Below are 27782 nucleotides of genomic sequence, written 5' to 3' on the forward strand. Positions count from 1 at the left end.
TGGGTTTAGGCTGATGGAGTTAGTACGTCTTGAATCATTTCATGTGTTGAATCCGAACCCTCCCATCCAATAATCACCATGTGTTTTCCACCGGAGACGCAATTAGACCTGTTCAATGTGACTGTCACGTAAGTGGATCACAGCACCTGGTCTGCCTTACAGTTTCAAGACTTAACTTACTTTCAGTTCGTCTCCGAGGAAAGAGCACCTGTGTTTCTCTACTCTGCACACTGTCAAATAAGAGAGAAATCCAGTATAATGCTAACTCAGGGCATTTTATTTCAACATATGCAGAGGAGGCTACATAACCAACGAGGGCAAATATGACCCATTTTTTTTACCAAAGGGGGGAGAAAAAAAATCTATTTCATAACAAAACAAAATGAACCAAATATTATGCCAACGGTGTAGGCGCGCCCTCTAGCGCCGGGGTTAGGGACCGACCTGTTTTTAAAATTTCCATTCACAATATAATACCTCACTCACCCTTTCGTATGAATTAACTCTTATTTATACGCCTGTATCGGCAGCACCGTCTTCGGTGGTGTCGGGGAGGCCTACGCTCACGTTCCCCTGAGCTCTTCGCGGTGCATAGACAAAGCAGAAGTGACAGAAGAAGCCAGTTTAACCCCCTCGACGCTTATTCGGGTGTCAATCAGACCAAAATGGAGGGGGGGGGGGAGAGCGCGAGAGAGCGAGACAGAGAGAGAGAGAGAGAGAGAGAGAGAGAGAGCGAGACATTAATCATAGACTTGGCTCTGGCGTTCACAGATCGGAAGTGTTCCGGTTTGTGCCTTGCCATGATCTTGTCGCTTGGTACGCCAGTCGATATTATCGTTAAGGCTGTCTGAAAGACATCCGGTGTTGGGGTGGGGGTCGGTGGGGGTGGAGGGTCGTAGAGTCTCTGCACAGGCCCGCAATCAAAACAAATCGACCACGCGTGTCTCTTCCTGCAGTAGTGACGTCACCAATAACCCCTCCCCCTTTCCTCTGAGTCTCGGCAAGTAAACAGACACCGCCGACCTGGGCAGTAATGTCGCACGTCACGCGGGTGTCCGCCGTGGAAAAATTACGCCTCCACAAACGAGGGTCGGGCCGCACTTAAGAGACGTTATGCCCCTTTCCGTCCGGCCGGCCCTGAAGAGAGATGCGGGCCAGTTGACTTGCGCCGGGGCGGCGAAGGGGGAGAGGCGGAAGTGAAGTCACTTGACAGATCCGTCCATGTTATTATTGTTATTTTGGTAGCCGTGTGTGATGAGACGGACTGGAGAGCCTCTGGGCTCCGACGCAGCGCTTTCCCCGAGTCACCGCCGGACCAGCGCCGTCCCTGCTGCCGCCGACCCGGAGACGACGGCCGGGGGGAGAGCTGCCGGCTCACGCACGGCTCCTTCTCCTCCGACCGACATCGGCGACGAAAACAACACGGCGCCCGTCCCGCGGCTCTCTCCCTAGACTGTGTCTGTGCGGTACAAAGGCGACATGAACGGCATCGCCAAGGGCAGGTTCGAGGTACGAGCAGCGCAACTGACCGCAAACAAGTGTCCGTGTGCGTGTGTGCGTGCGTGCGTGCGTGTGTGTATGTGTGCGTGCGTGCGTGATCGCGCGCGCGCGTGGACAGTACACTGGTTTAATTTTACATACGCGAGGGGAGTCGAGGCTTTTGTTGGTCAAGGGTAATCCGAAATCCTGTTATTGTCCAGCCGCACCAGCTGACAGCGACAACACGGAGCTCAGCACTGCGGGACGAGAGGGCTGTGGCTGGGGCCAGAGACGCTCCGCTTGGGCCTGGGGCCATAGGGGGGGACAGGAAGATGATGCCTGTAAATATAGGCGAGTGGGGGGCGTTATTATGCAGTTGGCACAGTTTTTAGGGTCGCCATGTACCGTGGCGTATAGGCAGCTGTTCACCTACAGAGTGAGCTATTCAGGAGCCTCCCAGGCCCTGTAAGTCGGTCTACGGAAAGGGGTGGGTCTCCCCCCCCCCAAAAGTAGCTCTTTTTATTACGAGCACAGGATATAATGCAAGCTGACCTTTAACCTACTATGGCTACAAACGCACTGTATTTTATAGTGGAAGGATGGCCAGAAAGTGGATATTTCAGGCTCAACAACCTCATATGTCAGTGACTAGCTTAGTAGGTAACTGCTGCTCGGGTTTCACTGAATACGCTTTGGTTAGATTTTTTGGGCCTTTTTGTTCCCCCCCCCCCCCGTGCAGGTTGAACGACCCACCCCGACCCTCCCATGCTCCATGTCTGCTACTGTCACTGTCATGTGATAATGCTGGAGCCTGCTGGGCTCTCGATACAGGAAATAAAGATCACTATGGACCACTTCTCTCTGGTGGTGACAGTGCGGATGTCAATGCAGTGGACTGACATATACATGCAGTCTTTCCTGTGTGTCGGTGCCCAAGTGCATGCAATACAGTTCAGAGAATGCTTTGAGGCGAGACTGAGCTCCCGGCACCTTGACTCCTTGCACAACACCTGTGTTATAACAATTTTCATACTTTGCAGCGCTGACATGTTTACTGACGTTTTAACCAAACCGCAAAGCAGCTCCGGTCCAACTGGTTATGGGGTTTCCTTCGCTGTATAGGTGTGTAAGCGTTGGTTATCTGAAGTAAAGTTTACACACGCATGATATTCTGACATGATGGCACTTGACTTTCTTTCAGCTGCTCGTTGAGGTTTTTCCATTTTGTAAGAAGTGTGTGTGTGTTTATGTTCTCATTCAGCTTTATTTGTGATAACCAATTTGAGTGTTAAATCATAAGACTGGGGGCATCTGTGCAAAGTGGGGGACATTTTGGTCAGGCCTCACTTCTTTAAGGGTCTATTTTAGGGTGAAGACTCGGGTGTAGGGTTAAGGTTAGGGCTAGGGAGTTATTGCCCTCAGTGAGGGTCCTCACAAGTATAGAAAAACAAGCAAATGTTTGTGTGTGTGTGAGAGAGAGAGAGACGACACAGGGAGGTAGTAGTACTGCCGTGTGTTGGCATCTCCGTGGATTTCCCAACAGTGGTCTGTAAGCCTCTTAGAAACAGGGTGGAAACCAGCGTATGGTGGGAAACCGCATGTGTGTCAAAGAGACAGACAGAGAGAGGGGGGGGGGGAGTGAAGCAGACCAAACAGAGAGAAAGGAGTGGTAGTGTTGTCTCCCTGATAAGGCTGGCGTATGACCCCAGCGCTCGAGATGACGCCTTGATCGTAGCGCTGATATTCCAAGCTCCGGGTAGATGTTTCATTCCCGGCAGAAGCATCATCTGGATTCATGCCTCAGTGGAATGTAACTCTATCGAATTCAGATCAATTTTAATCATAGCTGCTTTTTAAAATGGAAAAAAACAAAACCCCTCCCCTACTAGACGAGTCACGTAGGTTAAGGTATTTTTCCATCTTGTCATGGACAAATCCATCCCTATCGACCCTTCAAGAATGTCTGGATTATGGCTGCAAGGGAGGAACTCCCTTCTCGGGAATGCTGTCCTGCTGGGGCAGCGGGCATTGTCATCTGTAATGAAGCGTGCATATCAGAGATGGCTTGGAGCCTTGGTTTCATGATGGGGCAGCCATGGCTGACTTTAGGAGGGCCCGAAATGGCAAACCTGTTAGGGCGTCGAACACATTCCTCGCCGTGTTGGTGTAACGGCCGACAGCGCGGACTGAAACCAGCGTCGGTTAATGCTTCTCCGGGGCCCCGGCCGTGCCGCTTCCCACCTCTTCTTCCCTGCTCCCTCTTTGACCCCTCTTCCTCCCCCTCTGACCTTTTCCTTCCTGTCTGCCCCCCCCCGTCTCTGTCTCCGTATTTTCATCTCTCACTTCGTGACCTCGCTCTCGCTCTCTCTTTCTCTGTGTAAGTATGACGACTTTCACACGCGTCCCCGTTTCACTTATCCTTTTGTGTGCCTTTTCGTCTGCTCCTTTTCCTTCCTCCTCTCTCTGTCTCTCGCTCTCACTCTCTGTCTCTCTCACACTGTCTCCTTTATTGTTCTGTTGCTAGGTGCTTGTGTGTGTGTGTGTGTGTGTGTGTGTGTCATAGCTGGAATTCAAACATGCTCAAATCAACCCTTGGACCCTTTGTGCCCCCCCCCCCACAGCCCTATATTTTATTTATTTATTTATTTATTTATTTTGCAGTTTTTGTGTTTGGGTTTCAAACAGCAGGGGGTCCCCTCATTAGATGCCAGCCTTTCCGAGTCGGCGAGGATAAAATGGCATCTCTTCTCTCACGGGGGACGGGCTTGTCCACTGTCATTTAAATTCATGCATAAGCAGAGCCCCACCTGGTGTAGCATTTCCTGTCTCCCCTCTTCAGGCGGGGGGCTTGACCTAAAATCACCTGTGTGTTTGTGTGTGTGTAGTTGTCCGTTTGTGTTTGTCTTTTTATGTTTTGTGTGTGTGTGTGTGTGTGTGTGTTTTCGTCTGTTTCTTCATCATTGCAAGGTATGGCGAGTACATGCACAAGCTTGTTGGGGAGGAAAGTGGGAAGATAACTGCAGCTCCAGCTAGTTTGGTGGTGCAGCCGAAGTGCCCAGGCCCGGTTCCCGGCTTATGGAAAGATGGAGGGACCGTGCACGATGAATGTCAACACGTGAAAGATGAATGAGGCCTTTATGGTGCTACTCTGCTACGTATGACTTCATATGCAACAGCCGTGGGTGGCTTGTTGGCTGATGAGAACTTCTGGAGGGTTTTACCCGTGCGTGTAAGCCCAAGGTTGGAGGGGGAAAAAAAACTTCCTTTCCCCATCAACCAGTTTAGGAAATGGCCTGTTCCTGGAAATTCGGAATTGAATTGGCTCAAATGAGAAACGGAAGTTTGGCGTTTACATTTTGAATGGGTTGATTTGAAGCGTAAAGTCCCCAGAAATCTGGTTTAGGCCCATTTTTGCTTAGATTTATTGCAGTAGTGACATAATCACATCTTATGTGTTTGGGTCTCTGTTGCCATGGTGACAGCTTAAAGCTTCTTTTTTTTTCTGAGTCATTTCACATTTTCCTTACACACACACACACACACACACACACACTTGCATACACAATCATAAGCATGCACGGAATTTTAATATTTTCTCCTCATGTTTTGCAGGTATTCTCGAACAGCGATGAAGCCCCCATTAACAAGAAGCTTCCCAAAGAACTTCTCCTTAGGTAATGCCAACGACAAGACACACACACACACACACACACCAGAACACGCCCTGGTGGAGGGGCTCTAGGTCAGGGTTACTCATTAGTTGAGATAGCATTGAATGGTAGAGGAGTTGTGTGTCTGTGTGGGTGTGTTAATGTTACGCTGTTTGTAAATGTGTGACACCACTAGTCTGAAATAAGCTCGTTAGCCGTGTGACTGCCGCGCTACCATTATAGACCGGCGTTCCACAAGCTGTGCGTCTCCCACAAATCTGCTGATCCGCGGCCACACCCACACACCTGTCAGTGCTGCAAACCCATTGATTCTTTTGTTGTTGTTGTTGTTGTTTTTTTGCCAAGATTTATTCGCATTGCGTGTGTAAGTGTGACCCGAACTCCCGTCATATCGATGTTCCCCGCGCACAAACACACGCATGAGCCTATGCAAACTGTGTGCATGTGTAAGTAAGTGGGCTATAAATAGCCTGTCTTTGCTGATGGGGAATTCTGCAGTGCCGTGCTCTCCTGCTGCTCCAGCTGTGCTCCACAGAGACTACCAGTCTACCCATTATCACCAGCAGACTTGCACTGGTAGACACACTCACACACACACACACACACACACACACACACACACACACACACACACACACACACACACACACACACACACACACACACACACACACTCCCTTTTAAAGCACAACACATGACCTAGTGTCACATGTATCATGTTGATACAATTACACAATAGTGGCTGTGCTGAATCCTCACTGTGCAAGCCTGATTAATGTGCTGGCACTAAATGCTTGTTTGGTGAATGGGAGCTGACAGAGGCTTTTTTTTTCTTCTTTTTTTTTAAATTTTCATATGGTTCATCCTTTGTCTTTGCATAGGTCTGCAGCACAGTGAGTTGAATGCAAACAAGCCCCTATCTAGGCCAGTGCAGCATGAATATAAACTGTGAAAACTGTGTCGTAACGCGGTGCCTCGTCTGACAGACAGGCCTTGGAGAGGGTTCGGAGTGGTTCACGGTCCTCTTTCCCCAGAAGTGCTGACTCAGTATCCTCCCCGCCACCCAAACCCATGTCTGACTGCTGTTACTATAGCAACCAGCGCCCGACTCTTGGTGATGGCTCAACGCTGTCTTATGCAGCCATGTTTTAAGGGCCGGGTGTACGCTCTGCCATCGAATGGGACGGCGTTTCATTATAACCCCATTATGCACCGTGCACGCCTTCTCAGACAGAATTACAGAGCTCTTTCAAAGGCTGTCAAGTGCTTTGCTACTCTGTGGCTGTGTCCATAACCATCAATTAAAGCTCCCATGAACTTAGCTGAAAATCATGTATTTGTGATGTCATAAGTTCGAACCAGCCTCCCCAAATTTAGTGCACCCACGCAAACGTGTGCAATTTTTCTCTCCACCGTTCTCTGTCAAGGCAAGCAGATCTTCCATGAAAATTATGTCAAGTCATTGCCTGTGTTTAACGATACTACTACTATCCATCCGAAAGGCTTTTTTTTTTTTTTTTTTTTGCCCCTCTGATCCACCCCCTCTGCTGATCCGGGGAGAGCTGCAGACTACCACATGCCTCCTCCGATACATGTGGAGTCACCAGCCGCTTCTTTTCACCTGACAGTGAGGAGTTTCACCAGGGGGACGTAACGCGTGGGAGGATCACGCTATTCCCCCCCCCCCCGAACAGGCACCTCGACTGACCAAAGGAGGTGCTAGTGCAGCGACCAGGACACATACCCACATCTGGCTTCCCACCCACAGACACGGCCAATTGTGTCTGTAGGGATGCCCGACCAAGCCGGAGGTAACACGGGGATTTGAACAGGCGATCCCCGTGTTGGTAGGCAACGGAATAGACCGCCACGCCGCCCGGACGCCCATGTGAAAGACTTTTTTAATCAGAGCCCGGGTCTTCCACGGGTCTGAAACTCGTGTTTGTTTGCAAGCTGGTATGCGTCAAGTGGAATCTGTCAGATATCGGATGGTTTCCCAGGGCACATCCAGAACAGCCTAACGTTTTGAACTTGCACCTGTATGAGACAGAAAAGGGTCCCGCGTTTGGTTAAAGACCTCTCTCGGGCGTTACCCGACACAGTGCGTGTGATCAAAGCAGACAGCCAATCGATGACCAGCCTCACAGTCATTTACTAAATTTCAGATAGGAGATTGATCAGTGCCCGCCCGATTGGTCAGTGCCGCCAATGGCCTCTGATCAATGGAAAGACTGTGTGTGCACGCACACGTGTGTGTGTGTGTGTGTGTGTGTGTGTGTGTATTAGCATGTCTTTGCACAGCTTTGTTGAGTCTTAGTATGTGCTCCCTGACATCCCCGCTCCGGTAAAGACTATCCAAACATGTCCCAACATGTCCGGCCCCACACACCAGCTTTGTTTGTGACCTATATGAAGGGGAACAATGGCCAGCTCCTGTGTGGCGGGTTAAAAGGGCATTTCAGTTCAGAACCCCAGCTGCACTGCAAGCTTTGGCACGATGACAATTCTTGTTTACAACCGGCATGTTCTATAGAAATGCCCCCTTAACTCACCGCCACTTCCACGAGCGGTGAATGGCCACTTTATTGCAGGGCCCCGAGGGGCGGTTTGTGTGTTTATTGATGTATGCAGAGAAGGGGGGAGAGGAGAGGGGGAGGGGGGTTATGTCTGCTGTGCCGTTGTGTACATTTATGTGGAATGTATATATATACGTGTGTGTGTGCGTCTGTCCGTCCGTCGGTTGGAGTCTGTCTGTGGCCTGGCCTGTCTGAGTGCCAGAGATTACTCATTGGCAGATTAATGGATTTAGCTGACCCAGTGGCCCGCTGCATGCGGTCCTTTGTGGCTTACTGGCCCACAGCTCAAACACTTCTGTCAGTCCATGGGGCTCTCCTGAAATCAACAGAACAGAGGAGAGTATTCTGTTCTCTGCATACGCAGCCCGTCGAGAGACAAACACAGCACCATTAATACGTCACACAGTGGAAAAATATTACACAAGTCATGTGGACGAGAACTGAACAGGCTCTTTAATGGCTGACCTGAGCTCTTGTTTTACATGCGAGTGATTGGTAAACTGAAAAAACCCCTCTCTCTCTCTCCTCTCTCTCCTCTCTCTCTCTCTCTCTCTCTCTCTCTCTCTCTCTCTCCAGAATATTCTCTTATCTAGATGTGGTGACACTCTGTAGGTGCGCCCAGGTATCCAAGGTAAGTGCGATCCAGTCGGTTCACTTTGCACAAATCGCAACCTGAAGCGTGCTTAACATTGGACTAGTGTGCGTCCAACCTGGAACGCATAGGTCGAAGCTCTTTTGTAGCGCCATCCACTGGCTGAGCGTTTGTCAGTGGACTTCGGCTTTGCCAAAGTGTTCTGCAGCTGCTGGCTATTTCCAAACGGCCTATCTGTGAATAATAACTAGGACTTGGCATGTGACCTCTGAATGCAGAACCGCAAAGGCCAAAACGAACGTGTCCCTTCCAGCGCTGACGGGGGCGTTGTCACCCTGGTCGGGGCATGTCTTCATCGAGCAGCGCTGTATTTACTTCTCCACAACATAGTATATACATAAGGGCAGAATTCCTGGCTTTGCCCGGACTCCCTCTTGTCCTTTCGGCCCCGTGCAGTGATGCACTCAAATACACAATCCAGTAATGTGGTTGCTCAGGAGGTGACGGCAGCAGCTACCGCAGCAGCAGCGGGGCAGCGAACAAAGTCAGAAAAACACGAAGCGGGTCTGCATTATGATCCCCGCGCCAGTCGCCGAAACCCACAGAGAGCCACACGGCAGAGGGCGGTCGATTCCATTATGTCCCATTTGTTTCGACTGCTAATATGACAACCCTGCCATCCCCCCCACCACACCCCAAAACCACTGTCTGTCTGTCCTCCTCTGTCCTTCAACCTGTCTCCCTCCACTCTGTCTCTCTCACTCAGGCGTGGAATGTCCTGGCCCTGGACGGCAGTAACTGGCAAAAGATCGACTTGTTTAACTTTCAGACAGACATCGAGGTGAGGGGTGTGTGTGTGTGTGCGTGCGCGTGTGTATGTTTGTGTGTATGTTTGTGTGTATGTGTGTGTGTGCGTGTGTGTGTGTGTGTGTGCTTGAAAATTTATGTGGTTTTGTTAAATGAGTAGCATTATCGGGCCCAGGGCTTAGCGCAGGGTCAGTAGGCTTTGGTGCGAAGTGGCTGTAACGTCACAGCTGATCCTCCATCTCCTGAGCAGGCCAAGTCATATCAGGCTCTCCTGTCTGTCTGCCTGTTTGTCTGTCTGTCTGTCTGTCTGTCTCTCTCTCTCTGTCTCTGTCTCTCAGGGACGGGTGGTGGAGAACATTTCCAAGCGCTGTGGTGGTTTCCTGAGGCAGCTGAGTCTGAGGGGCTGTCTGAGTGTCGGAGACGCATCGATGAAGTGAGAACAATATTTGTCTCTCTGGTGCACACTGACGAGTAATGAATTTACCCCCCCCCCCGCCCCGCCCCGGAGTTGTGTCTCTACAGTTAACCCTGTTTTCAGTTTGGTTGCGTGCCATTTTCATTAACTCCTCTGTGATTTTTATGTGAGGCGTCAAACTGCAAACGCCGCGTTGCCCTGGAGGGACCCGGCTGCTGTTTTGGCACCCTGTTGCTGTTTTGCTTTAAGTTTATTGGATTTGATTCAGCCTCGTTCAAGGAACACGCAAAAACATTTAGGTGGGAAAAAAAAAGACTGCATAATAGGGTCACTTGTGTTGTTGATTTCCACACGTTCACTAAAAGGTTTACGTTAGGTTTTTTTTAGCAACATTCAGAACCGCTTTGTACGCTCAAAAAGGAATTTAAGACGGTTTGTCTAAATTCCTGAAACGTCGTACTTTCCAGTGATCTCATTGGCAAAATGGAAAGAAAGGAACGAAGAAAAGGAAATGTACAGTCGCTGTATAAGAAACACCTGAGGATTGGGGCGTCCGAGTGGCGTGGCGTGGCGGTCTATTCCGTTGCCTACCGACACGGAGATCGCCGGTTCGAGTCCTCGTGTTGCCTCCGGCTTGGTCGGGCGCCCCTGCAGACACGATTGGCTGTGTCAACAGGTGGGAAGCCGGATGTGGGTATGTGTCCCAGTCGCTGCAATAGCGCCTCCTCTGGTCAGTTGGGGCGCCTGTTCGGGGGGGAGGGAATAGTGTGATCCTCCCACGCACTACGTCCCCTTGGCGAAACTCCTCACTGTCAGGTGAAAAGAAGCGGCTGGAGATACGTGGTAGTCTGCAGCCCTTCCCTGATCGGCAGAGGGGGTGGGACAGCGACCGGGACAGCCTGGAAGAGTGGAGTAATTGGCCAGGTACAATTGGGGAGAAAAAGATGGAACCTCCCCCCCCCAAAAAAAAAAAAAAAAAAAAACTAACACCTGAGGATTTGTAAGCCAACCTGTAACGTTTCCAATTAACTGGCTCCTGAGAAACTCCTGGCAGGTGACTCATTGTTTATTCAGCGAAGCAACACCGGTTTGACTCCCTCCTTCCTTCTCCACTGTGCTGCCACAGAACGTTTGCTCAGAACTGCAGGAACATCGAGGTGTTAAACCTGAATGGCTGCACCAAGATCACAGACAGCACCTGCCTCAGCCTCAGCAAGTTCTGCTCCAAACTCAAACACCTGGACCTCACCTCCTGCGTGTTGGTCAGCAATTACTCCCTCAAGGCCCTCAGGTAAGCCAGGTAAACCCCAGCCCCTAGCCCTAACGTCCAGCTCCAAACCCCTAACCATAAAATGGCCACTTTCAAAGTAAGGATGACTCAGAAATGCTGCACAAATCCATACTTGTCCTGATGACTTACGTACTGCTTAAGCAGCAGTGCACACGCTTGTACGTGTGAGAGTGTTCGAGATGATGTAACCTTTACTCGGTCAGAACACATGACAAAACAAGACTCTACGCATGTGCACTCTCAGCGATGGCTGCCGGATGCTGGAGATGTTGAACCTGTCGTGGTGCGACCAGATCACTCGTGATGGCATCGAGGCTCTGGCTAGAGGATGCATTGGTTTGCGAGCACTGTTCCTCAGAGGTTGTACACAGGTACACGCATGTCTCTCACATATACACACGCACACACAGGACATTACCCCTCTAGATTAACGAAACTGCATTATTGTTGGTGTATTTTCATGTTTTAGCTGGATGATGGCGCTCTGAAACACCTCCAGAAACACTGCCCAGAACTCACCACCATCAACATGCAGTCTTGTACGGTAAGATACAGGAGCTGTTCAGTGGAGAGAGGGAGGGCGAGTTTGATTTAGTGAGTGAGTCAAGTACAGAATGAGTAATGCACGAGGGCGTTATGCAGATGTTTATATGCATTAGTAATCCGCATTGTGTGTGCATGTTTGTGTGTGTGTTGTCTGCCTCCTGCAGCAGATAACGGATGACGGTCTGGTCAGCCTCTGTCGTGGCTGCCACAAGTTGCAGATCCTGTGTGTGTCTGGCTGCAGTAATATCACCGACGCCTCCCTCACCGCACTGGGACTCAATTGTCCCCGACTCAAGTGAGTACATGTACACAATAAAACACACACAAGGTATAATATGTAAGATGTCTCAAATAAGGAGGTAAAATATTTATAATAATAATCACTCAAAGGGCTTCACGGGACAAAAGAACAAATGATCACCAAATAACCACAATAATTAGGCAGAATAGAACAGTAAGTACAATAAGGACATCACAACATGACAGGTTAAAAGCCTAAAAAGGTGAGTGTTGATAGTTCTTTAAAAGAGGCCGGGGTGTTGGTGGCTTGGAATGGGGGGATGGCGGTGTATTCCAGAGATGGGGTGCAGAGGAGGAGAAGGCTCTCTCCCCGTGGTCTAGAGGTGGGTTTTGGGGACAGAGAACAGTCCAATGTCAGAGGATCATAGTGAGCAGGTGGGGGAGAGACCCAGAGAGACCGGTAGATGCGATCCCATGGACGCCTTTATAAATGAGACGTCTTTATGCATGCTCAGTAATTCAGGTAAGGAAATCACAGAAAGGTGAATCAGTTCATCTGGACTCAACGTTTAGTGGGAGAAACGGATGAGCATTGTGTCCACATGAACTGATTCACCTTTCTGTGATTTATAAGTGAGAGTAGCTGGACTTTCAGTTAGATCCTCTTTTGGAGAGGATGCCAGTGGAGGTCCTGCGGTATGGGGGTGATCCCAAGAGCTATGACATCCGGAGCTCGGCTCCTGGTAGGGTCGGTCACTCAAGGCAAAGGGGTCAAGGGGGAGGTTCCAGATGAAGCGCGATCCAACAAAGACTTCAACGGTGGAATTAGCAGAAGATGCCTCCAGTTCACAACGGCAGTGAAGGTGGATGAAGGCTGTGACAGAGAGTGGTCCCCAATTGTCTTGCTTCTCTGTGCCATTGGACTCTGGCCACCCCTTGCCAAGGACTGTGTGGTGGCTGCAGGTGCATCAGCCACGCCACGTAAAAATCTGTCACACGCAGACATCCTCCCATTATGCAGCTCCAGGATCAGCCTCTACACCCACCTGAGGACCCAGAGGAACCCAGAGGGAGGACAGTCGTACTCGACCCTGAGTGACTGCTGATGATCTCATCGGCATCCAGGCATGGACTCCAAAAGACCTCTGAAAGTGTCCTCTGGTATCTGGCACCAAGATGTTAGCAGCAGATCCTTTAAGTCCCGTAAGTTGCGAGGTGGGGCCTCCATGATGCTCATGTGCCCATTGTAGGCTCTTTCAGTAGTGGACAGGGGTCATCATAGGCACTTGGACTGGTCTGCGGCTACGTAGCTCAATAGGCAGCAAGCTGCGATGCACTGTGTGTTCTGACACCTGTCTATCATAGCCAGAATTAACTTTTTCAGCAATTTGAGCTGCAGTAGCTTTTCTGTGGGATCGGACCAGACGGGCTAACCTTCACTCCCCATGCAGATCAATGAGCCTTGGGTGCCCATGACCCTGTCGCCGGTTCACCGGTTGTCCTTCCTTGGACCGCTTTTGGTAGGTACTGACCACTGCACACCGGGAACACCCCACAATTCCTGCCGTTTTGGAGATGCTCTGACCCAGTTGTCTAGACATCACAATTTGGCCCTTGTCAAAGTCCCTCAGATCCTTACGCTTACCCATTTTTCCTGCTTCCAATACATCAACTTCAAGAAGTGACTTTTCAGTCGCTGCCCAATATATCCCACCTGTTGACAGGTGCCATTGTAATGAGATAATCAATGTTATTTACTTCCCTGTCAGTGGTTTAATGTTTTGGCTGACCGGTGTGTGCGTGTATATATATATATTAAGATTCAGATTCAGTTCGGACAACTTTATTTATCCCAGAAGGACAATTCAGTGTGTGTGTGTGTGTGTGTGTGTGTGTGTGTGTGTGTGTGTGTGTGTGTGTGTGTGTGTATATACATATATATACTTATACACACATATATATACATATATACACACACACACACACATATATATATATATGTATGGCTGTACTGTCTCATAAAGAATTTACGTGTACAAGCCTGTTTCATGCCTTAAACAATCATCAGCTGTGAATAAAGCTTTATTGACAATTGATGATTGCTTATTGGATTAAATATATATATATATATATATGTGTGTGTGTGTGTGTGTGTGTGTGTGTGTGTGTGTGTGTAGATATATATATATGTATATATATACATATAATCCTGAGTCAAGTAAATTCTTTATGAGACAATACAAGCCTGTTTCATGCCATAAACAATCATCTCCCTCTCACTCTTTTTCGGGTGGTGTGTGTCTTCCTCAAGCTCGGGTCCTCTACCAGAGGTCTGGTAGTTTGAGGGTTCTGTGCAGTATCTTAGCTGTTCCTAGGACTGCTCTCCACTGGACAGAGACCTCAGATGTTCCTGGAATCTGCTGGTGCCACACTCCCAGTTTGGGGGTCACAGCCCCTAGTGCTCCCATTACCACGGGGACTACTGTGGATTTCACTTTCCACATCCGATCTAGTTCTTCCATTGCTACATCAGTCACTATTGCTGTCTTCTGTTCCTTGACAACCACCACAATGTCTGGTTGGTTAGCCAACACTTGCTTGTCATTCTGGAACTTGAAGTCCCACAGGATCTTAGCGCTGCAATTCTCAACCACCTTTGGCAGTGTCTCCCATTTGGACTTGGGGACTTCCAGTCTGTATTCAGTACAGATATTCCTTTACACTATCCCAGCCACTTGGTTATGCCTTTCCATGTATGCTTTTCCAGCTAGCATCTTACACCCTACTACTAAGTGCTGGACTGTATCAGGGGTGTCTTTGCACAGCCTGCATCTTGGGTCTTGTCTAGTGTGGTAGACCCCTGCCTCAACCAATCTGGTGCTGAGGGCCTGTTCTTGTGCTGCTATGATCAGAGCCTCTGTACTGTCCGTCAGTCCATTTATTTATTCCATCAGATCCGATATTCCATATTCCATTAGAACTGATGGTCTGGGTAGTGTAGCGGTCTATTCCACTGCCGACCAACACGGGGATCGCCGGTTTGAATCCCCGTGTTACCTGCAGCTTGGTCGGGCGACCCTACAGACACAATTGGCCGTGTCTGCGGGTGGGAGGCCGGATGTGGGTATGTGTTCTGGTCGCTGCATTAGCGCCTCCTCTGATCAGTCGGGGCACCTGTTCGGGGGGGGGGGGGACTGGGGGGAATAATATTCTCCCCTGCACTATGTCCCCCTGGCAAAACTCCTCACTGTCAGGTGAAAAGAAGCGGCTGGCAGCGCCACATTTACCGGGGGGGGGGGGCAATGTGGTAGTCCGCAGCCCTCCCCGGATCAGCAGAGGGAGGGGGTGGAGCAGCAACCGGGACGGTTCGGAAAATAGCGTAATTGGCCAAGTACAATTAGGGCGAAAAAGAGGGGGGAAAAGCTACAAAAAAAAGAACAAGAATAAGAATGGCGAGTGTTGAATTTGTTATTTTAGAAATGCCTTTCAAACTTGAGGCAAAGTACAAATGATTTCTATTAATAATCTTCTGTGTAGCTCCGACTGTACTCATTGACCCCCCCCCCACACACACACACTCACACTTCCCAAGTGCACCCCACTGAGTTTGGCACTGATCCTCAGTCTCTCCTCCCCTTATCTTGTTACTGACTGATGAAACTTGATTAACTGCTGATAAATACACAATGACCCGTGACTGCCCTAATATGTTTCCAGCTGTTACCCCCAACACTGTCCCACATCCCCCCAAAAGCCTGTCATATGTGTGTGTGTGTGTGTGTGTGTGTGTGTGTGCGTGCGTGCGTGTGTGTTCTCAGAATCCTAGAGGCTGCACGATGCTCCCATGTGACAGATGCAGGGTTCACTGTGCTGGCCAGGGTGAGCGTCTCGTTCTTCTTTTTCCTTCCTCCAAGCGTTTTCTCTTCTTTGGATGTTTTGTTTGGCCAACCGTCCCTTTAATCTGTTTCCAAGTTGAAGTTAATGCTTTGTTTTCACATGGTCTGACGTTCTGTTTCTTTTCTTTTCCCCTCTGTTTCTTTTCTTTTGCCGTGCAGAATTGTCATGAGCTTGAAAAAATGGACTTGGAAGAATGTATTTTGGTAAGATGATTCAGAGGTTTTTCAGTTGAGGTGCAACAATAAGAAAAACAACTTTGTTACTATTGGCTTGATTGTGTCGAGTTGGATGCAGATTTCCTAGCTAATTTTTATCCGGTTTAACCTGGGTTCACATCGTGGAACATGAATGCGGTAATTGGTCATATGAATTTGTATCGGGAAAGGGACTCTGGTCTAGGATGCTCTTTTATTCACCCTAGGTAACTGACAACACCCTGGTTCAGCTTTCTATTCACTGCCCCCATTTGCAAGCGCTTGTAAGTATTTTTGTGCGCACGAATGTGCAACACATATTTCTGGTTCTGCAGATGCATGTCCCTGACTCTGCCTGTCAGTGTATTCACAGACTTGTTGTCCATTTAGCTCTATCCTCACACCTGTACCTCTGGTGCCCCCTATAGTCCCTGTCCCACTGCGAGTTGATCACAGACGACGGCATCAGAGCCCTTAGCAGCAGTGCCTGTGGCCAAGAGCGCCTCACAGTGGTGGAGCTGGATAACTGCCCCCTCATCACAGACGTGACTCTGGAACACCTGAAGAGCTGCCATCGCCTGGAACGCATTGAGCTCTACGACTGCCAGCAGGTCACCAGGGCCGGCATCAAACGCATCCGGGTCAGTGGACGTCATTGGTCAAATAATGTGAAACTCCATTTGCTTTTTAAAACAGGCCTAGTCTTTTAGAGATTTGATTTGGAGCTTTTCTATAGGTAGCCCCCCCCCCCGCCTTCTCCTGCCATCCCAGTTCTTCAATACAGAAATAGGACTGGGTGGATTGGGAAGACATTTTGTAGCTCATGCACAGCTTCCTTTATATTTTTCATTTTTTTAACTATTTTTTTTTTCATTTTGTATCCTCAACAAGATTTGATGGCAGTTGGAAGTTGTTTTTTTTTTCAACTGACAACCCTTTTCCTCTCTCATAGGCTCACCTCCCAGAGATCAAGGTCCATGCCTATTTTGCGCCAGTGACGCCCCCTCCCTCAGTGCACGGAGGGGGCCAGCGCCTGTGCCGCTGCTGCATCATCCTCTGACAGTGGAGGGCCAGAGGGGGCCACCTCTGCCTACAGGTCCTGCTGCTCTGAACAGGGGAGTGGGAGTGGGCGTGGGGGGGGGGCTGGACCCAATCACCGCTCCTCATCGCTGATCAATACATAGACTGATGGCTGATCAGTTTGAACCCTTCCCCTCTACTCCCTCCTCTTGCTCATCCATATGAACTGCAGCAGCTTCCCACTCATGGTGGTGGGTGGGGTCGAGGATGGATGGATGGATGGATTCTTTGTCTCGTTCTCAACTAAAAGCAACTCTACCAGCCCATCCAGCTCTATAGTAGACCCTTCACCTCTGGGCTTAAGAGTCTGTATCTGGATAGTTGGAGAAAAGGTGGAAGAGGCAAAGACCTTCCTTTCAATACAGTTGAGAGGACAAGCAGAGTAGCGGGGAAGGCACTGCAGTGGAACTACAATGCATCATGTTCAAAGTAAAAGAAATTTAAAAAAAGGGACGATATTGTCATCATGGACAACAATTTCTCTCTGTGGAGTATCATCTCAAACAATCACACGACACCTCTGTGACCATCCTGTGAGTCATTCTGCTTCGACCAATATACATGTAGAACTGGGGAAGAGGACGGCAGGGATCTGTAAAATGCCAATCTTCTGGATGTAAACAGTGAACCTGCTGGGACATCCCTCTTTGGCATGCTCCTTTCAATCTTCAGATGTGAAGAACAGAAAGAAAGAGGAGGAACAGAATGAGAAGTGACATTTTAGAGCACCTGAGAATCTTGAGTTTGAGATTTTGATTCCGTTTGTACAAAGAATGTTTTGCAAGGGCAAAAAAAAGAGGCATAACTATGGCATCTTTCTCAAAGATTGGAGTAGGCCTACAACAAATTGTTGCTTTTATTTTCTTTTTTTCAGTGCTTACTGTATTTGTCCATGCTTGTTTATCCAGAGAGGGAGATACGTGTGTCTTTCCTTTTTGAAAAAAAAATGCAAAAACAAAAAACTGTTTGCCGTTTGACAGAAATGGACTGCATCAGTCAGAAACTCAGCATCTGATGACATCAAGTTGGCTTTGCGTGCTACGTTACTGGGATGAGTGTACTGGGGACCTCAACCTGTGAGGCTATATTGGCTCATGAATGCTGTTTCAAACCTATCAGTAGCCCTGCGCACCAGGCTCTACTTGACTACTGAAGCATTTGTTTATCTGATGGATTAGGGTAACGACACAAAAGTTTAGCAGGGCCGACAAACCTAGGCAATGGTCTCCTGCTAACCATCTCCCATTTGGTCTAGATACTATTGACTTGAATCTGTGTATGTCCAATTGATTGCAATGTGCCTATTCAGTTAGCATCTATTAATGCTAATGTTTTGTGCGACTCTATTGTTAAATGAAATGGAATTTGCTGAGTTCTGAACTAGCACTTACAAAAAACATACATGATCCTCATATTTTTGAAGAACTATTGTTATACCCTGTGGAGATAATAAAACTGACCATTAGAAAGCTATTGCAATCACACGAAACCCTTCTGAGTGTCAGTTTAGTACAGTTTTCTTCGAGAAAAAGGGGTACATGACCCATTATGAATTAATCTTATGCAGAAAACCTTGTTGAGCTGGTATACCAAACAGTTGAAAAGATATATTAACAATTATTTACAAATCCTATTTTACTTGTAACACGTGAGCCTTGTGATAAAAATTCCATCTACCAGTAACAAACTGCCACACTCCTCATGTCTAACCAATCCCACCGACATAACATAAAAAATGGCTGAGAGGAAGGCACCAGAGCTAATAGTTTAAATTATTTTACACAGTCAGTCTTTCAAATGGCAAGGATATCAGGATATAAAAGAAGTGTTGTGGGTAACATATTTCACAAGGCACAAAGGCGAGTGTAGCTTTTAAGGCATCCAGTACTACTGATAACAAAACTGAAATACATGGCTTAAACAAACCATGCACATTTGCAACCATGCTATGACAATAATAAGAGAAGACATGCACCTGCTGGGTAGTAGCCGGTACCGGTCGTAGGATTTGCACTGGGTGGTTGCGCAGGACTACCGTTAGGATAACGATGGAGAGAAAATGTGTTTGACTCAAGTGCTGACACACGAAGCTGACTGGACTCGCTGTGATACTAATTCCCTCCCTCTGACAGCTGTTATAACAGGTTTTACGTTGAAGAAAATGATTAAATAAATTAAAAAAAATCAAACAAGTGGATAAATAAAGGCAAAGAATAGTAAATGTGCTTTGTTTCTCCCCTGTGTAATTTGTATCTGTCAGTTTCATGTTTGGACGGACACTACATGCCCGCCCATGTGCAGGTCCTGACGCCACGGGGCCAATAGGTGTCACCAGAGAGCCACGTAGGTTACAGACACGCCTACAAATACGCCGATGTTTGGTCGATTCCTTTTTCTTGCTCTTGATTTCTTCAATCCAGGTTTTGGTGAAACAGTGAAACTTTACAGTTACACGGAGAACCTGACATAATAACTGCATGTATATCGCCCGTCAGTGAAGGAAGCAAAATAGGCATATATGACATTTTACATCAGGCACTGTGCCGGATAGCTGTGCGGCGCCGAAAGACCCAACGGCCTCCTCGTTTATTGGCTGCGCTTTCTAGTAGCTGCAGTAACCGGCGGCAAGCAGACTGTTAAGGGGGAAGGGTTTTGCGTTAGAAAACCTTCTCGCCGAGGCGATTGTTCCCAGGATAAGAGAACCCGCGGACCGGGAGACGGGTGGGGGAAGTGTTGTCCTCGGAGTTTTCTGCGACTTGGCCGCCGACGGGAGTCCACGGTTGACCGCTTGGGATTACTTGGCGGCCCGCGCTGATGGATACAAAAGCGGAGTGAAGCCAGGCGGCAGGCCTGCCAAACACCACCAGTTTAGCTTACTTAGCTTAGCTCGCCGCGTTCCACAGCTGTCTTTGCGTGTTGGGGTCGCTGCGCTTAGCCGGGTCACTGTTTTCGTTAGCTTACCAGCGAAGCAACCACGTTGCTAGCCTTTTATTTTTATTTTTTAATGTGGCTCTGTTTACGAAATTCCCTTTAGTGCGCCCCTCGGAACTTCCTTAAAGTTAACTTAGGGTTGCTTGTTTTGGACGTTGGGAAGCTGACACGCTACTACGGCATTGTGCGAACAAAGTAAAAGAAAAAAAATTTAAAGTTGATCTTTGGACTCATGCGGAGGAGGGGTCCTCTCTCCAGTCAGTCTCTTTACTGTGGGTTGGATATTCCGGGTCAGACAATCAGTTAGCCGCCGGCCGAACCGGGTATCCACTCTTGCTCTTTACGAGAGCACAGTTTTTACCCCTTCCTCGGCCCTCAGCCTCTCGTCGTGTTGACCAGTGTCTTGTCCTGTCTGCGGCTGGCCACGATAGCTGGCCACACGGCACTGGGTGCCCAATGGAGGAACATGACAACATGGAGTACTTTTACCAGCAGGTACTGCAGAAGGACGTTACCCGCAGGCTGCAGGTCGGCCAGGACCTCATTGACTACCTAAACGATCCGCAGCGATCCCTGGACGTTGAGCAGGATAAACCCCGGCTCGATAAGACGATCGACGAGCTAGCAGGATGGGTGAACTCCAGCAATTTCAAGGTAAACATTGCAGCGAACTATCAAATGTGGCTACTGCAGTGTGCACTGCACCAGAGTGGTTTTAACAACCTGCTCATTAGTTATTCATCGCTGTGAACTGAGCAGGGATTAAATTGTTCTTGTGTTTGAAGTAGTGCATGGCTGCAGATCACGGGGGAGATTGTTTTTCTCCAGCAGATGTTGACTACTTTCTGGACCCACCACTGGTCACGTCCTAACCGAGTTGCCATCGCCAGTGTTAACACAAGCGAATGGTGCTAATAATCTCATAAAAACAGCGAATCCGATTCAGATTGATAGTTTATTTGATCTAAATTCATGTGGTCGATAGTTTATTTTATCTAAATTCATAGGAGCTAAAATTGTCAACGTTTTGTTTACTTCTAAAAACTGCCAATTCCCCCCCCCCCCATCAGTAGCAGAGCCAGAGCATTTTCTTGCCTTTGGCATAGTTTATGGGCATGATGCGTTGTGGATATGGTGTTGGTTGTATGGTATAACGTATGGGCAATATAGTATATTAGCAATAGGCTGTAGTATGTGGGCATAGGTTGTTGATTCAACCATAACAAAACTCTGTATAGTAGCGACATATCTGTTGTGCATACATGCTTACCTCCAATGTCCTGTTGTTCCATTTATTTCTTTTTTCGTTTTTTTTTCTTTCTGTCGATGATATCTGCAAGTGCTAGAAGCTGCTGTGAACCGGAGTCAAATTCCTCATGTGTGATAAGGTGCACATTTGGCCAGTAAAGTAGAGTCTGTGTCTTTATGGCCAGTGGTCCTGAACTATGAAAGGGGGCATGTTGCTTTTATAGTTTTCCCTCCAGCCGCCTAACATGGTTAAATTGCATTGCATTTCTGTGGATTGTCTGGGCTTATATTGTTACATATTTTTGCTCTGGTTGACGGCGTGGTGGTGGTGGGCCGTGTTTTGAGGGACCCATTGTCAGGGCTCCAGAGTAGAGCAGGGGATGGGGGAGGGGTCCGAAAATGCTCATTGTTTGAACGTTTTTTTTCCCTCTCTCTCATTTACTGTTTCCTTCTGATCTCTTCTGTGTAAATTGGAGATCTTTTATCAGCTATTTTTCATATCTTTAAAAACTCTGGGATGTGACGATTTAGCCAGAGCATTATACTGAGCTGGATAGTCTAAACATTCTGAAATCTGTCTGTTTGCAAGTCGTACTGAAATTTGACTCAACACTGTCTGCTAAAGCTGGGCAATATGTATAATTATAGTATCAATGTTGTGATACCAGACTAGATATCATGGGATTTTGGTGGTCTTAATATTGGGATATAACTTAACTTTGGTCATTCCCTGGTCTTAAAGGCTGCATTTCAGAATCAGAATACTTCATTCATCCCCGAGGGGAAATTGAGTAAAGGTTATTTACAGTAAATTGTACAGTATTATTTACTGTAAATTGGTATTTACAGCAAAGTGACGCAAATTTCTGAACTCATTAGATTGTTTTGAACAACAAATGCCTTCGTACCTTCTTGGGCTTGATATCCGTATTACAAACTACAATTTCTCAAAATTTTCTTGCCTGAGAATATCTTATAAAAGCAGCAAAAAGCATCTCTAAAATATTGTCACACTATTGATATCAAGGTATTCTGTCAAAAATATCATATTTGATTTGTTGAGTATCACCCAAACCCAATCCACACTTCTACTGAGCTATTTTAAAAAGTATGAGATGTCGCCTTTTCGTTATAGTTACTAATTTCAAGTACTGAATGTCTCAGCCTATTCTGAATGGCAGTCCAGTTTATTGCATTTGCTGAACAATGTGAACTCAGACTATTAATTTTCAGTTTTTGAACAAAAACGCCTGGGAAATGATCAATATTTTGTCAACATTAGTTTCTAAAAAAAAAAAGGAATGAAATCACGTTCCACAGGGTTGAACCATATCTGAGTTGGGTAGTGTCTGATGGATGTCTGTGTAGTTGTGCCGACTCATCAGAATCAGATTTATTGCCAAGTAGTTCAAGAACTAGAAATTAAAAGTAAATAAACTAAAAGTTAAAAAAAATATATATACAAGATTGAATATAAAATAAAGATAAGGTGCGATAATGGAGAAATACTGGGAACATGGCAAGTACTCTATTTACAAAGTGTTAAATGAGAATTTTAAATAAGTTATTGATAGAATAAGAAGTTATTTGTAGAATAAGAGTTATATACATGGTAGTACGGGCTTTATGCAAAGTGTCCATGTACACAGGGCACAGTAGGGCAGGTAGATATATTTCACTGTGTTTGTACATGCAAGTGTGTGTGGAGGTGTGTCATGTCATCGTGTGGAGAGAGGGTCAAAGGGGATGGGGGGCAGTGTCTGGGGGCTTGTTGGAAAGGCCTACTGCTCTTGGAAAGAAACTGTTCTTGTGGCATGAGGTTCTGGTTTTTATAGACCTTAGCCTCTAGGGGGTGTTGTGGAGAGCCCATGACCTGGGTGGGAAGGGTTGACCATGATCTTTACTGCTCACCTCAGTGTCCTTGAGGTTTACAGGTCCTGGAGGGATGGCAGGTAGAAGCCAGTCACCCTCTCAGCAGAGCGAACGATAATGCTGCAGTCTGCCCTTGTCCTTGGCAGTGGCAGCAGCTACTAGATAGTGATGAAGGAGGTGAGGGTGGACTCAATGATGGCGGTGAAAAAGTATACCATCATTGGCTTTGGCAGGTTGAACTTCTTCAGCTGCTGCAAGTAGTACAACCTCTGCTGTGCCCAGGAAGCAGAAGGATTCCACAGTGTTGACTAGGGAGCCACACAGGGTGATGGGGGCGGGTGGGGGTGTGTTCTCTCTGAAATCCACAACCATCCCACTGTCTGAAGCATTGAGCGCCAAGTTATTTTGGCCGTACCAGGACACCAGATGGTCAATCTCCCATCTGTAGGCAGACTTTTCCCCACCAGAGATGAGCCCAATGAGGGTGGTGTCATCAGCAAAGTTAAGGAGCTTGACTGACTGGTGACTGGAGTTGCAGCTCTTTGTATACAGGAAGAGTAGAGGGGAAAGGACACCCTTGAGGGGAACCAATGCTGATGGTCCAGGGGTCAGAGACGTGTTTCCCCAGCTTCACGTGCTGCGTCCTGTCAGATATGAAATCTGTGATCCAAGATTCAGTTCCAAAAAAATCACAAGCAAACAATTTTGATTAGTGCAAACTAGAGCTGTCCCAAATGCCATTTTTTGGCTCTGGAGCTTCGGTCGTAATCAGCAGTAAATATTCGGAGCTTCAGCGGTGGGTGTGGCGGGGGACATGACTTGGGAAGGGCTCAACAAGACATTTCTCCTTTAACAGGGAGAAAAAATAGAAAGAAACCTCAGGGAGAGCAACAGAGGAGGGATCTCTCTTCCAAGACGGACAGACGTGCAATGGATGTTGTGTTTACACAATTTACAGAATACAACATTGAAAGATAACAGAATTAAAATGGAATAATAAAATATATGAAGAATGTGATGAGAAGGATGCCAAGCAGTGTCCAGAGGCCACCGGCACAGCCCAGGATCCGAGCCACGCGACCAAGATATATAAAAAGAAAATGTGATGAGGGGCATGCCAAGCAGTGTCCAGGTGGCGACCGCCATCACCATGAAGACCTGGTAGGAAGACAGACTTGCACGTGCACACAAGGGAGACTCACATTATACCATTCACACATACAGAAGAAGAGAAAAGAGAAGACATTCCGAGAGAGAGAAAAGACGTGAGAGAAGAGAATGGTTTGCAATAATCTATATGCTGTAATCTCGTAGGCAGAACAGTGCCTGGTAAATTCATTGAGAAAGAAACCGACCCGCCATGCAGTACAGGTTGTGAAACATTCAATTTAAAGACAACAAGTTGTCGTTTTATTTATTTATTTTATTCCCTTCCCCCTTTTTCTCCCCAATTGTATCCGGCCAATTACCCCACTCTTCCAAGCCGTCCTGGTCACTGCTCCACCCCCTCTGCCGATCCAGGGAGGGCTGCAGACTACCACATGTCTCCTCTGATACATGTGGAGTCGCAAGCTGCTTCTTTTCATCTGATAGTGAGGAGTTTCGCCAGGAGGACGTAGCGCATGGGAGGATCACGCTATTCCCCCCAGTCCCCCCCCCCCCCCCCCCCCCCGAAGAGGCACCACGACAGACCAGAGGAGGTGCTAGTGCAGCGACCAGGACGTGTACCCACATCCAGCTTCCCACCCGCAGACATGGCCAATTGTGTCTGTAGGGACGCCCGATCAAGCTGGAGGTAACACAGGAATTTGAACTGGAGATCCCCATGTTGGTTGGCAACAGAATAGACCACTATGCTACCCAGACGCCAACTAATTGTAGTTTTAAGTTTGGATTCAAAGGAGTCAACAGACTTTGATTGTCTGACGGCAGCAGTCAGGTTATTCCACAAGAACGGGGCCCGAAAGGAACAGGCCCTGCCACCAGCTGCCTTTTTTTTTTTTACTTTGGGTACACACAGGAGCCCTGTATTTTGAGAGCAGAGAGCTCGAGATGAAATATACAGTTTAAGGAGATCAAACAGGTATGATGGGGCAAGTCCATTTAGGATTTTATAAGTCAGTAGAAGCACCTCATATAATATGGTCAAATTTTCTAGTTTTAGTTAGGATTCTAACTGCAGCATTTTGAACCATCTAAAGACTTTTAGTACTAGCATGTGGCAGACTTGAAAACAGAAGATTAAAGTATAATCAAGTTGGGATGAAACAAATGCATGTTTTAGTCCCTGCGTCAGTCATAGCTAAGCTGAATTTTAGCTATGTTACGTTAGTGAAAAAATCAGTAGTCTTGGTGATTTCTTTAATGTGCTTATCAAAGGAAAGGCTGGGATCAAATGTAAGACCAAAGATTTTTGGCTGCCAGACTGTGAAATCACAGAGTTGTCGATTGTTATTGTTACTTGATAAATTGTTATTTGGTGGCACAGTGGCCCAGTGGTTAGCGCTGTCTCCTCACAGCAAGAAGGTCTTGGGTTCGAACCCCGGGGTTGTCCCAACTTGGGGGATCATCCCAGGTCATCTTCTGTGTGGAGTTTGCATGTTCTCCCCGTGTCTGCGGTGGATTTTCTACAGGTGTTCCGGATTCCTCCCACTATGAAAAAGACATGCATGTTTGGGTTAATACTCCTGTCGAGGCATGGCAAGACGAACTGGAGTTGGTCCCCGGGCGCTGTACGACGGCTGCCTACTGCTCTTATCTACACAGCTAGGATCGGTTAAATGCAGAGAAAGAATTGATCCACGGGGATTAATAAAAGTAGTAATAAATAAATAATTGGTGTCTGTGTCTAGCAGGCCTAATAACCTGTATCTCAGCCCCCCCCTACTTTTATTTCAGTTTTAATCAAATTTAAAAGCAGGAAATTTAGTGACATCGAATTTTTCTCGGCAGCCAAGCAGGTCTCTAAATTAGTCATTTGAGTATGATCATCAGCCCTTATAGGCACATATAGCAGAGTATCATCAGCATAGCAATTGAAATTTTTTCCATGACTGCATATAATTTGGCCAAGTGGTGAAATATAAAGAGAGAAAAGTAGAGAGCTAAGAACTGAGCCCTAAGATACACCATATTTAACGTCAGAGAATTTCGGTATATTATTATTATAGCAGACACTATGTGTTTTTCCAAGTAGAATTTAAGCCAATAGAGTGCTAAGCCAGAGACACCAAAATTATAATTCATTCTGTTTGATAGTATACAGTGATCAGTGGTGTCAAAGGCTGCACTGAGGTCTAGTAGTAGAAGCACAGAAGTGGAATCAGAGTCCATAGCTAGGAAGAGATCATTCACCACTCTGGTCAGAGCAGTTTCAGTGGAGTGACAGGCCCAGAAAGTTGATAGAAATGGATCAGTTTTCTTCTATATGGGTCGAAAATTGTTGATACACAACTCTCTCTAGTACTTTAGAAAACAAATGGTTGATTCGAGACTGGTCGGTAGTTTTTAAGAGACCCTGTGTCGAGGTGTGGTTTTTGTTTTTTTGTGTTTGTTTTTTTTTAGTAGCGGATTAATCATAGCTGTCTTAAAACTGCTGGGAACAGTGTTAGTAGTAAGTGATAAATTAACAATGTCTGGCATTGTAGGTCCCAGGAAAGGCCAGAGCTCTTAAAAAAGTTTATCTAGTGAAGGGTCAAGTAGGCAAGAAGTTGGTTTGGAAGCTAACACAAACTTATTCAAAGTATCGAGAGATAGTCTCAAAAGCTGTAATAACAGGGACTATCTGTGACTCATTGTATAGATATGAATGTGGTAATACATGATCTGCAGGAGTAGCTGGAGTTGAAGAACTAATGTTGTTCATGATCTCATCAACCTTACTGCAGGAAAAAGCCTAGAAACTCATGGGCCGGCTAATAGACAGCTGCTCAAACAAAACAATGTCAAACAGGGCGCATTTCTAGACTAACAAGGCAGCCCAAACCAAGCCCAGTTTTTTAATAAAGTGCTTTATAAAAGGAAAATGAAACATATTCTGAACCGCTCCACAATAAACTTAAATCCTATTGGTTTTTATTTAAGAAAATGAGTATATCTACATGGTCAGGACCGCTTCTTCCTTTGTTGTATAAGTAGTTTTTCTGATCTGCAAAGGTGAAGTACGCCGTCTTGTTGCATTAAAGTGAGCTCCAGAAAACGTTGCACAAAACATACATTGCCGGTGAATCTTTTTTAATCACTTTTAACTTGTTAAATTCTTAACAGCAATTAATGGATTGATGATTAATCATTAACGTCTCAAGATCAAACTAAACTTGTTTGGTGCAAAAAGTACAGCCATCATTATTTTTCTAAGTACAATTAACATGATGTTTATCTAATAGCCCTGAGGGTTATATTTTGGCCACGGGTTCCTTGCAACTTTTCGTGTCAAGGTTCCGCCCCCCCCATAGAGAGACGTGTTGGCACCCAGACCACATCTTGAAATGATTTTTGTTGGAGGTAAGCCTTTTCTTTGAAAAGCACATTAAAGAAATCACCAAGACTGCTTTTTTTCATTTACGTAATATAGTTAAAATCCGGTCTTTCCTGTCCATGTCCATAGCTGATGCAGAGACTCTAATATGTGCATTTGTTCCATCCAGACTTGATTACTCTAATGTTCTGTTTTCAGGTCTGCCACGTACAAATTCCTAAAGGGGCTTGCCGCATCTTACCTGTGTGATATCCTTAAACTGTATAGTCCATCGCGAGCTCCGGCCCGATCCCTTTGCTGCATGTTATCCCCTCTCTCTCTCTCTCCCCTGTCTCTTTGTTGTCTGTCGCTATCAAATAAAGGGGAAAAATGCCAAAAAACATCTTTAAAAAGAAGTCAGCTGGTGGCAGGGCCTTTTCCTATCGGGCTCCGTTCTTGTGGAATAACCTGCCTGCTGCAGTCGGAC

The 27782-nt window shown here is 47.0% G+C and overlaps 2 protein-coding genes across 2 annotated transcripts in view; both read left to right on the plus strand.

Moving 5' to 3' along the window:
• Window positions 1-1022: 1022 nt before the first annotated feature.
• fbxl2 (F-box and leucine-rich repeat protein 2) lies at window positions 1023-19013 on the plus strand. The gene is made up of 14 exons (XM_056298483.1): window positions 1023-1509; window positions 5092-5153; window positions 8303-8357; window positions 9085-9159; window positions 9464-9558; window positions 10667-10831; window positions 11076-11202; window positions 11301-11375; window positions 11542-11672; window positions 15436-15496; window positions 15673-15717; window positions 15936-15992; window positions 16137-16349; window positions 16661-19013. The coding sequence occupies exons 1-14, from the start codon at window positions 1480-1482 to the stop codon at window positions 16766-16768; spliced, it is 1299 nt and encodes a 432-aa protein (XP_056154458.1). The 5' UTR covers window positions 1023-1479; the 3' UTR covers window positions 16769-19013.
• Window positions 19014-19413: 400 nt separating this feature from the next.
• clasp2 (cytoplasmic linker associated protein 2) overlaps window positions 19414-27782 on the plus strand; it is a 104823-nt gene continuing 96454 nt past the window's right edge. The window contains exon 1 of the mRNA XM_056298372.1: window positions 19414-20373. Within this exon, the coding sequence (XP_056154347.1) occupies window positions 20176-20373 (198 nt within the window). The 5' untranslated portion in view covers window positions 19414-20175. The remainder of the gene's footprint in view (window positions 20374-27782) is intronic.

The sequence above is a fragment of the Lampris incognitus genome, chromosome 18, assembly GCF_029633865.1.
Source record: "Lampris incognitus isolate fLamInc1 chromosome 18, fLamInc1.hap2, whole genome shotgun sequence".
In the NCBI taxonomy this organism is placed as follows: domain Eukaryota; kingdom Metazoa; phylum Chordata; class Actinopteri; order Lampriformes; family Lampridae; genus Lampris; species Lampris incognitus.

Bases quoted from the DNA above. Each gene is read 5' to 3' on its own strand.
- fbxl2 (XM_056298483.1), top strand. From the start codon at position 1,480: ATGAACGGCATCGCCAAGGGCAGGTTCGAG. The intron at 5,154-8,302 runs GTAATGCCAACG...CTCTCTCTCCAG, and splicing joins CCCAAAGAACTTCTCCTTAG to AATATTCTCTTATCTAGATG. The intron at 11,673-15,435 runs GTGAGTACATGT...GTGTGTTCTCAG, and splicing joins CTCAATTGTCCCCGACTCAA to AATCCTAGAGGCTGCACGAT.